The sequence below is a fragment of the Cariama cristata genome, unplaced genomic scaffold, assembly GCF_000690535.1.
Source record: "Cariama cristata isolate BGI_N322 unplaced genomic scaffold, ASM69053v1 scaffold28631, whole genome shotgun sequence".
NCBI lineage: Eukaryota > Metazoa > Chordata > Aves > Cariamiformes > Cariamidae > Cariama > Cariama cristata.
In genome coordinates, this window is record NW_009599149.1 from 19395 (window position 1) to 31384 (window position 11990).

Genomic DNA, 11990 nt, shown 5'->3' on the forward strand with positions numbered 1-11990 from the left:
ATTAGCTAAAACAGGGACAGGCAGTACCCATGCTCAATGCTGTGCATTGCTCATTCACATCATAACCTTAAATTCACCTTTCAGCAACTGCAGAGTGAATAACACTGATATTCTTAACCACTAGTCTGCCTTGGACTTGATAACAGAGCAAAAAAATAGTCGGAGCACATAAAAAGTAAGATGTCATGATGATTATTTCTAAGTGGTACTTAAACCTCCCAGTGGGATCCAGTGAGATGGTTAGTCTCCCTCTAAACTGTGCCGGCAGGATTAGAACCTCAGAGAGCATCAGAACACCTGCGGGCTGCGAAGGATGGTACACTGAGATGGCCCAACATGCAGCTCTAACCACAGGGTTCTCTTTGAACTCTGAACCTGGGCAGCCAAAAAGCAAGAGGTGCTTGACTCACAGGATCTGAACAAGAACAAAAAGGGAATGTAATTTTGTCTACTGGCTGCTTCAGTCATCTGGTCAACTGCGGTATGAATTCATTAAGAACTGAGCCATCTGACCTCCTGGTAAACTATTAATAGTTAGAGAGATGTCATATAGCAGCTACTTTACTCAGTCAGCTTTGGCTGCTGCATTAAGCAGTAAACCAACCTAATGCTTTTGGTGTGCCCAACGTTTGTTTAGAGTAGAACTATTGTAGCTTGACTCCTGTCTGCATAGTTTCTGGATTCCAAAACAGGCTGGGCACCATGCAGAAACCTATTTAGTCTTGCCAAGGCAGTACTGAGTATTGTGCTAGGCAGAACTTAGGGAACTTGAAAGACAGAAATATCTTGGATTTTCACAGGTGAAAAGAAGTGAATGAGTATTTTCCAAGTCAGATGATTACTGAGCAGGACATTTTGGACTGCAATTGCAGGTGCAAGAACATAAAATCCTTGTTTTAGGCACTAACACAATCTTTGGGTCTGGCCCTTTGTGGAGAAAAAAACCCTGAAATTTCTCCCCTTTTTGTGCTCCCCCCTACCAAAAGAACAAACTGTCCTGGCTGTTGCAAGAAAAAAAAAAAAAGACGACAAATTATGCTTCTGATTCCTCCTCCCAAATCATAAACTACATATGGCAATGATTTTTTTTGTTACCCAACTCCTGCCTTACAGGAGAAAGGAAGTCTAAGTGTCATAGTCTAAATGTCTATTCTTCTACAAAATTCCTAGCTTCTATGCTCGGCCTCAATCAGTTAGTCTATCCTCTCCAAGTTTTTCTTCTTAAAAACAGCCATTGGCAGTGCTCAGAAATCATGCAAACTCCAAAACTAACTTTATCTGAATCTTGTAGTATTATCACTGCTCATGTACTTCTGAAGACTTATGATGAAAATAAAAATGGCTTTTCACTCTGCTTTAAGCCTGGAAAGCGAGCACCAAAGATTACAAAGTTATCTACACAGAGATTGACTCAGGCACTATCACATATAATGTTTAGAATGCCAGCTTTTTCTTTTTTGGTTGTAATTAAGAAAGTTAAAATCTGGCTACTGAAGAAGCTGCTGACACTTACTTTAGAACACCTCACTACTCACCATACATACTTCATGTTCTGGAAAAAGCACAGGCTAGCTTTTCCTCATCTGAAAGTATTAGCTTCCCTTTGGTTTACTTTTTGTGGAAGAGGAGCTATTGGTTTTCATTCAAGGTACACTATCAACTGTTCCAAAAAAACAAGATGACAAAAGGGGTGTTTCTTTTGACTTTGTGAGGACAGCAAGAAAAAACGCACAGAAGGCATTTTGTGTGAAAAGGCTTTACGAATTAAAGCGAACAGATACGCTACTGGTCAGTCTAATAAAATTCCTAAATTTATAACTGTATGACCCCAATACTATATATAAACTACAGCAAAACAGGATAACCTTTGTACAAAAGATACCTTTACTCAAATACATCTCATGATTCTGTCAACTGTATTTTAAAACCCTGATGCATAAAAATCAGAGTTGTTCTTTCTACAGCATTAAATCCACTACTGATCACTTCAGTTTATTTCATGTTTCACTTAACGCATCCTGAGGATTTTTCAGCTTTAGTTTGCAATGTCAAAAATTGACCTGTTTTGATGATAAGCTTAAAAATTATCTTCTGAAAAAATAACTTATCAACTGTCAACACAGTAAGCAATAAAGCAATGCAACACTTAAATCCTTTTAGCATAACATGCATCTGCATCTTTAATATGAAGTGCAGCATTCAAATCCTTCTTATTAATTTATTTTTTTAATCGCACTATATTATACAATTCAGATAATGCCATAAAATCATGCTAACGCTTTCCAATGACACTAATGAACATTACTCAGACAGAGCAGGTTTATTAAGAGAGGTATGCCTCCTGGGATAACTCACTGATTGGTCCTTCAGTTTAACCAAATGCTCATTTCATCTGAATTTCTAGTCTTCACGTATTTTAATGAAGCAGATAAGATGATTATCAAATTATAGCATGTGTCAAAAACCTTTAAAACTAAGAAGTTGTTTTAATTGCAGAAAAACAGTTACATGGCAATCCGATATTTTTTCTGTCAAAGGAAAAGAAAAATTCATAGGAAATAACATATATAAATTAGAATTTAAGTATTTTATATTATTAATTACCTTCTAATTCAAGTTCTTTAAAAGAATCAAAATTACATGGAAAAGCCAGAAGTATAGACTATACTCAGTATAATCCCCTGTTGTTCTGTGCTGCCCACTGCAGCATAAAAATTCATAGTTTCAACAAACAGAATTTCCAGGTACTACCGGTGCGCTTAATCCTTATACTCTAATACCTCTTAATGGAAAGAGCATCAAGTGGCTAGCACTTACTACTGTTGAATGTTTTCTTTTTTCAAACAGCTTTTAAACAAATGAAATTACTTGGGAATTTATTTTAATTGAAGATTCAATTGGACTATACATTTCTATGCAGTTTCCATAGCAACATTCATGTCAAACCAAAGAAGCTGCTTCTCTATTACTCATTATTACTAAAATTCAATTTCATGTCTCTGTTGGAACTAAACAACATTAAAAGAGGCCTTGGGAAGAATCCATCTAGCACAACTAATTAGTTTTGAAAATGGCTTTTTAAAATCCACCTAATTTAAATTGCATCCACGTCAAAGCCTTAAAAGCAACAATTTTGCCACTGAAGTAAACAACAGCCAAAAGGCATACATCTATTTTCCTGTGGTCTGAACAAAAGACAGACAGATGCTGTAAAAGAATGGCTTCTAGAAAGTTCACAGCCCCTTTCTGCCACAAGTCATGAATTGCCAGTCAAAATAGTGAGACTATAATCCCTAACATTCATTGTTAAAGATGCATTAGTCTAACATTTATTACCATTCTGATCTTGGCAGTCCACATATAAGGAACATGACAATAGCACAGACCAAAATGCATGCATATGCTGAAAAAGAACAAATAGGTCAGCAATACTTTTTGTATTGCTGTCTTGCTCACATTAATTCTAATATTCCTCAAAGGCATAAGCCTTTACTGTTTCATCTGACTGTCTACCTAATTGCAGTCTCCTTATTTTTGTTTGAGCAATAATGAAGATCAAGAATAGAAAGATGTAAGTTACAGTCTGCGCACTAGTCATTGACCTGTTTCGGTAAATTTCAGTGTGTAAGTGATTTTAAATACATCAGAGATCCACTCACTGAGGAAGAACCTTGTAGCATATTGAAAAAAAAAAAAGAGCTATTTTAAACTGTTATACATACTGAAAGAAGTGATTTTAAGCCAAGAAATAAAAAAAAAACCAACAACAACCACAAACCATCAAAAAACCCCAAAAGTTTTTAAACCAGAAAACACTAAAGATGGCAAGAGGAAAAGCCATGAATTTCTAATACTAATTACAAGATGGAAATTACACCTCTTGGATCTCAGCCAATAGCTTAATGGCAATGCAATGCCATGCCACACAGGCAAACTAAGTACTATCTTCATTCCCACATCTCTTATGCAGTATCTGCATGCCTTCATTCAGGTCTCAAGAGCTTACATAGGTGAAATTTCATCAAGAAGAGAGAAAAATGTCTCACAAAACTGCAAAGAACAGATGAACTGACTTGCCTCAGAGATAATTCTCCTGCTTTCTTCTGCTGATAACATTATTAAAATACACTGTTGAGAAGGAAAAGAACATTTTACATTAAAATAAAAGGATGGCTATTAAGAAGATGAAGTTTAATTAAGTTGGCAGGTCAGTCTTTCTATAAATTAACCCTGAAAATATCATTGGCAAATTTGTATTTAGTCACATATTACCTAGACTAGGATTAAATTGTTTGACACCATCCTGACATCCCATTACTGAGAAATTAAGGATAATGCAGAATCTATATTGATGAATGCCCAAAACAAGAATTCTACAGGTTCATTTACTAATGTGTTATTTTGGACTAGATGATGGCAGCTTGCCCACTGTTAAGTTTGTAGTTTTTGACTGAGAAATAAGAACAAGCTTTTGAATGATTTTATTAAATGCATATCACACAATCCCGTTACTGTTATAGGGAACCATTAATGCTTGCCTGCTTCCTTCCAAGTCTAAACCAGCAACTTTATAGTTTTGTCATTTCTCATCATGGGAACACACCCGCATTCTTGCTTTGAAAATGATCATGGCTTTCTGGGGGAAAAACGTTACTATTTAATTCAGGAAAGCATTCTGTATTTTCCTTACTAAATAAAGCAATTAAAATAACAGCGTACCATAGTGTAATTGTGAGCCACCTTGTGCAAGTCAGTGCAACCCTGCGCATCAGCGAAAGATCGGATTCCAAGGCAATTGGACGGGTGAAGCTGCTTCATTAGGAATTTACAGCATGCTTCTACAACCTGAGAGAGCTGAAGGAGGCAAGCTGTAGACAACAGGCACTCAATGTTATCTTCTTTTAATTCAAGGCGACCTAGTAACATTAAAAATGAGATTGCGTTAGTTTGCTCTTATAGTTCGTGAAATTCCCTAAAACTTGGAGGCAACAGAATTATTCACAGATTATATGACAGAATATAAGGCTTAGCAAACATCACCCTCAGCAATAGATAACCAGCTTTTCAAAATTAGCACTTGTAACAATGTAAGGAAAGGAAATCCTAATAAGATCCCTATTTTGTCAGTCACAATACATTTAAAATACTCACATAATTTGTTAACTAACTGAATACCGTATTATCAGAGAAACTATATCCTACCAAGTTGTCTCGGGTAACAGCAGTGATGATTTCTTTTTATTTATTTATAAAGAATTAAATAATATGAATAATAATTTCTAAAGAGCATTTGAAATCTAGTAATGGAATATAATGCTCACAGGAGGACAATTCATTAGATTAAACTCCCATTTTCATTCTAATTACCTGTATATGCATATTGAACTAGAGCCCATAATGCATTTGGCTCCACACCTTCCATCTTGATTTCTTCCTGTCTTGCTTCCCTTACGTCGTTAGTGAACATTGCCGCAAAGTAGTCCGAAACAGAGGAGAGAACCAATCTGAGTACATTGTGCAGGAGAAAAGGAGAGACAAAGACGAAAAGAAAAAAAACCAAAACTTAGTCAACCTGATGTTTGTTAATTTATGATTCATTACTTTGCCCTTTGAAGAAACACTGTATTGAGAAAAACGTTTTAAAATTGAGAAACTGTTCCATGCTCTAGTTCCCCTCTATGAATAATGAAGTACTGTTACTAAATCTACATTTGCTGCTGAAGTAAATGAATTATCCTTTCAAAGCTCAATGACTTTAAATAGCCAACACAGAAACAACCCACAAAAAACACATAAATTAGAAATGGAACCTACATTATGGAAATAAAAAGAATTTACTTACATTTATATTATGTCAGTTACTTTTTTAAATGTGAAAAATTAGTTACTAGTCCTTTTCAAAGCGCTTTAAAATGCTTTTACTCTTGGTGCACACATATGCATTCATTTACTAATACTGGTAACAGAAACTAGGCACAGTAAACATGGAGATGGCACAGAGTAATCTCTTTTGTGGGTATGTATTTAGCCTCTTGTTAACAATTCTGAGTATTTTAAGATGCTAAGTAAACATGTTAGTGCACAACAGACATTTGTTTGGATTACTGAGAGTAAAACACTGAGTACATATAACAACGCCACTCCACAAAATGTGCAAGAATTTTCATGTCTAGGTATGTGTTCACAGAACTAGAGCAAAAGAAAGAAATTCATGTGGAGCAGGAATATGCAATCCATAGTTCTGTTGTATGAAACCTATCATAACTATTCATGAGGTCTGCTGGTCTCTTCCCTAAGAGACCTCCAGGAACAGCCTTGTGGTTTGGATCAATTTTTGTGCTGCAGCAGTTCACTGTTGCCTTGCTCACAGGGAATTCAAATATAAATACACCTGCATATGTACCAAGCTATACAAACAGCGAGCCCAAGAATCAAGCCTACAGCAAATATACTACACAGTCCATCTGCATACATTCAATGAATCTAATACTTCATGAAATGCCAGTTTATTCTGTGCTGAATCGTTATATCGGCTTGTTAAGATGACAGAGGTCAGGAACCACAAAAGAGAGTAAAATTAATCGAAAAATTGAGTAAGTCTAAACATGTATTAATGGGGAGGATTTGCAGGTACATACACAAAGTCATGAACTACAAAGAACTCTTAGTTAATGAACTGCAAAGTAATAAATTGTTGACTACTTCTTTCTTGCTGATTTTCTGATCGTTGACCATTTGGTCAGGCCTACAGCAGGGTAATCCTTTTTTTCCTAGTTGCAGAAGCAACAGAATTGGGTTAAGAGTGTACGAGGAAAAGATTAATTTTATTTTAACATCTTGTATGATCGAAGTGAAGTTTTGTAATGCAAAATAAAGTCTTGTTCTTTTGAAGAATGTATTGTTCTTGAAATACGAGATTTATTCCGTGGCTCACTTGCTGAGAAAAATGAGAACATTCTGCCAAGGTAGTGCCAAGGCATCACTTCTAGGCATTTTAACCTCAGGTTTAATGACACCTGCCCTTGAATGAAAATACTGGTTCCTAGACATCTGTAGAAGTTTATTGAAATTAGAGAGTACATTCATATAAGCATCAAGGGAGAGTTTCTGCAACTGCTTTTGATGCTACAATGAGATGACAAGATCAGATTTGTATGTACAAAATAGGTGTTCTCATTGGAAAGGAAAGTGTGTAGAGGGACAGATTTGAATAACCGAAATACCTCTGCAGGTCCAATTCAGAATTTAAAAAAAGGCAAAACAACTTAAAATATTCACCTCTGGCAATACTGACTTGAAATTCTACACAGAATAGAGCTTGAAAAAGAAAGGTCTCTGTGATGGGAAACAGAACCTAAAACCTAATCTTACTACAGTTTTGGGTTTGTTTTTTTTTTTTCTTTCTTTCTTTCTTCTCCCAACAGTGCAGCTGGTTTAGTTAGCCACACTATTCTTTAGAAAATGGCTGGACTGTACATATCTTAGCAATAACTGTTGAAGAAAAGCCAAGTAATAACCCAAGGCTCCAAACACCTTCTACTAGCTGGTTTGATATGAGCAAATTTCTCACTGTAACTTCCAGTCTCAAGGTCCTCCAAAAAAAATTATTAGAAATTTAAAATGCAATTCATTTACTCTTTTTGCAAACTTGTGTTCGGATTCATGAGAGGGTATACATGCTTCACAGTGTTAAGTGCTTTCCAGAGAGTGACCTGCATATGCCAAAACAGGATGTGCAGCCCAGGAGTAGCTTAATACCAGTAATATGCCTAAGCATAAATTATACTGGTAGCTATTTTGCAATAATTTTAGCCAAGAAGCACGTTCACAATGAAAAGCCTTAGAACAGGTATCCACACTTCTCTCAATTGAATTAATTTAGAAAAAAGTTATTTCAAAGAAAGAAAGGGGAATAAAAGATACAGTGACAATGCACCAAGGTGACACTGAGCTAGCATAAAACAAAACAAAGGCAGACTTTCAGCCAACTGTCCTTTTCTTGTCCTGTGTTTTTCCCCACTAGTCAATAAAAATCAATTACTACTTTACTCATGCCATTTGACACCCACTCATTCATTGATCTTTTAATCTCCTAACTAGTAACTGATTTTTCTTTCACACTTTTTTTGGATTGTCTTAAATTAAACTGCATTCCTACATAGAGATTATACAACGTGAAGCAGCTAATATCTTCATATAACTGAAGAATCCACAGAAGACTTTCCCCATTTATATTTGACCTTTTTTCTAAAAAAACTCTGAAAGAGCTAAGTGTCAAGTATATTTTAAAAGAAAAATCTATGCAATGACTATAAAAACTACACTTACATTTGCAATCTCCTTGTTAAATAGAGCCATCATGGTTCTGTTAGTATTTAACATAAAGAGAATATCTTTGTATTATTCATTAATCATTAAAATTAACATATTCATCCATATCACGAGATCACTGGGACGTACCAATGCTACAAAATGCTGCCTTTCCTCAGTTTAGAAACTGAAGAAAGCTATAGTTTTTGTATTCCAAGTTTGTACTCTTTTTTTACCCTAAAAGTAGTATTTCTTTCATTATTGGCCCAACTAAAATCAGGACATATTGACATTAGAAAGGCCTCTTAACAGTACCAAAAAAAAAATAATCAAGAAAAAGTCTTAATACAGTTGGCCTTATATTGTTCAACTGTGGATGTTGAACATATTTACCTTTACTCTTCTTCTTACTTAATTACCAGCTACTGCCAAATACTCAATTCTGCATAGATAAGATTACAAGAATTCGGCTGCTGAATTATATGCTGTAGGTTGGCTGCTCTTTTTCAGTGCACAGCGAAAATGCCGAGAAAGAGGAACACATGAATACCAGAATTTTTCATCTGGTGAGATCATAAGATGTCTGAACAATTTGTCTGGAAAAACACTCAACAGCTACAGGACAAATACTGAAAAACTTTTGGTGTTTCAGTGCGTCTCCCTGTTCTTACAGGAGGTTCCAATGCTATTGATGTCTTTAATTTCTGTGGTTTCTACTGATCCAAAAATAGAATGATCCACCATGACAGCTTAACTTATTTTGAAGAGTTTTCTACTGAGAGCCAGTAAAATATGTGTAAGCAAGGTGGCACACCTGAATTAAACTGTACTTCTTGTTGGAACTGCCACAAGCTGCATCATCTAGACAAGTTTTCAAAGTAATTATTATGTAAAGTTATGATAGCCATCAAACCTGGCAATTTACAGATTCAGCATCTCCCAACCTGATTCACCTGACAGAATGAAGTGAAGCTTCTTAACATATTAAAGATAAAAGGGACACTTCCTAGGCAACTCCTTGTTTGTGGCTGTGTAACAGCTGAAAATAGTCCTAGGGAACTCAATAATAGCATTTGCTCAAGTTATAAGGTGATACTGAATAGCTCATGCATCCTAATATGAAGCACCTCGAACATTGGTGGCTTCAGGGAGTTTCTATTCTTGATAACAAATCATGTCAATAATAAAAAAGATACGAAAGTGGTACTATCTCACACTACTAGTATATCTGTATTTATTTAAACCAGATTTGTTTAAAAGCAAGCAATACCTAAAAATACATGCAGTATGTTTATGTTAAAATGACTTCCAATGTGCATTTGCTGCTTCTGACACCGAAATGATGATTACAATAAACCCTTTAGTAAAATTTTTCAAAACAACCACACTGTTAGTAGCATCAGTAGCATTAGTAGCATTTATTTTAACATAAAGCTATTGCAGAACTGCTTTTTTTATATACTTTGGCTTTTTAGAAGACACTTTGTGTTAAACTTTTATAAACATGTAGCTAAAACAAAAAAAAAGGCTGCAGCAAAGGATTTACAAGCTAAGGCAATACAGGCTGTGAAAGAAAGGAAGTATTATTAAGCCTTACGGAAAAGAACTACAAAGATAAATAAGCCTAAACATAAAAAATGTCTGCAAACCAGGAACTGTGCTCCTCCAAACAAGCTTTCTAATCCCTGGAGTACTTAAGTTTCCATTTGCCTGCCTTCCTTCAGTTCCATGTCTTTTTGTACTTCCATCTTTCAGTCTCAACAGGAAGAAAGAAAATGGCTCTGCACAGATTTTCAGATTGCTGGTTAAAGGACGCAGAGCAGGCTTTAAATCCTCTCTGGATGGGAATTTACACAAATCTACAAATCTCCCTTTTCTTATGTGAATGTTGTGATCAGCAGGGTATTACAAAATAAAACAAACTTTTATTATCGATATAGCAGTTAGCTGAATGTATAGGAACATAATAAATGACTCAGACATCTGAAATTGCAGTGAACACAGAAAAAGCACCTGATATGAAAAATGTAATTAAATTAATTACATTAAATTAATTAAAAGTCCAGCAAAATTTCTTTATGGAACTGCAGGCTAAGGAGCAGGAATATAATGCATTTTTTCCTTGTGGAGAACTGTCCCCTTTCCTACTTCCTTCTTGATCTCCTAAACAAGTTCTTAGCTATAATTTCAGCACAAAATGAGAAGATAAACAGTCTTAGAATAATAGAGAATGCCATATCCAGAAAAATCATGAGTACATGTGATACTCTTACTTGTAGTAGGCTCAGCCTGAATTCTTTCAATAGACACAAACCAAAATCCTTCAGAATTTTACAGTAATGCATTACTTGTGCTTATTACTATTGTAGACACCAAACTCACTGCTCTTTTCTGTAAAAACATGCATCATACCTGAGAACATTCAAGTATCATCAAAAGTAGGAACTGAGAATTTAAGAAAAAAAATACAGGAATTCTTAAAAATATCAGGTTCAAAACAGAAAATCTGAAAACTCCTCTCTATATATGAATATGATTAATTATAATAATGAAAAATGTTCTTTCTTACCAATTCTGTGTGACCACATATTAAGAAAAACCCTTTTATCTTTCTTCAGAAAAAAAGAAAAAAAAGCTGTCCAGTGTAAGTGAACTTTCTATTTATTTTTTTTTTTTTACACATCTTAGAATGCCAAGCCATTAAGTAAATATCTATTTAATACATCTTTTGTTACTTAAGTCTTAAGATAAAGTAATCACTCGTGTTCTGAAATACACTGACTGCTCCAGCCTACAGTTAATATTAAAGAAGTCAGAACTTGGATGCAGGCAGTAAAACATCCTATAGAATTTTTTTTCTTATAAGACTACTACAAGTACATAAAGCCAGTCTTACTGAATTTCTATAAAATTCTGAATCAAATATAAGATTTCCATCTTTATCTTTCCCACTATGGAAAAATTCAGTTTTCAGTGAGGTACTTTGGATGTACTGACATGAAGACCATAGTTATTGCTATGTTTCTCTGTGAAAACAAAACAGTAAGAGAAAAAACTTACTGTGCGAAAGGCAAAGTTTCTAAGTTGCTACAACAATATAAAGTGAATGAAGGACTCATAAGTGAAAGAATCATAAGCCTTCAACCTCCTGCTACAAAGCACAAGGTCTGCTTCTTTGGTCTTAACTTTCATGCATGTTTAAAACACAATATACCAACTATAGCAAGATGTTTCTCCTCCTAAGAAGAGGAGACCAGAGCAAATAACAGGCATATGCCTAATGCACTACAGAAATAGATACAGTAGCAGAAACAGGAGAAGCAAAGTCAGCTCTCTAAATAAATGAGAAACAGGTACAAACCACATTAAAGAACTTTTTAGCATGTTATCTTTCTGTTTATCTTACTGCCAAAAAAAAAAAATATTCCAGTCCTTACAAGGTATTCGCAGCTGTCCTCTGCACCCTTTCTATACTTCTTAACTATTACATAAACCATACTCCAGAGCTGTACACAGCAAAGGTGCTACCTTGCCACATAAGGAAGCAAAATGATTTCCTTATTATAATCACTGTTTTTCCTGTTTACAGCACTCCAAAGCTCTTTGACTTCTAAATTACTTCAGTGGGTGCAAATCCACTGGGGGTGTGTACATTCCCTCTTTTCATCTGATTCACTCTT

At 35.0% G+C, this 11990-nt stretch overlaps 1 protein-coding gene across 3 annotated transcripts in view; it reads right to left on the reverse strand.

Annotated features, from left to right (window-relative positions):
• Positions 1-11990, reverse strand: part of KLHL5 (kelch-like family member 5) — a 42634-nt gene that overhangs the window by 18101 nt on the left and 12543 nt on the right. For all 3 annotated transcript variants that reach the window (XM_009709594.1, XM_009709593.1, XM_009709592.1), the window contains 2 exons: positions 5368-5504; positions 4720-4916 (listed from right to left, as the gene is read on the reverse strand). In XM_009709594.1, the coding sequence (XP_009707896.1) occupies positions 4720-4916; positions 5368-5504 (334 nt within the window). The remainder of the gene's footprint in view (positions 1-4719; positions 4917-5367; positions 5505-11990) is intronic.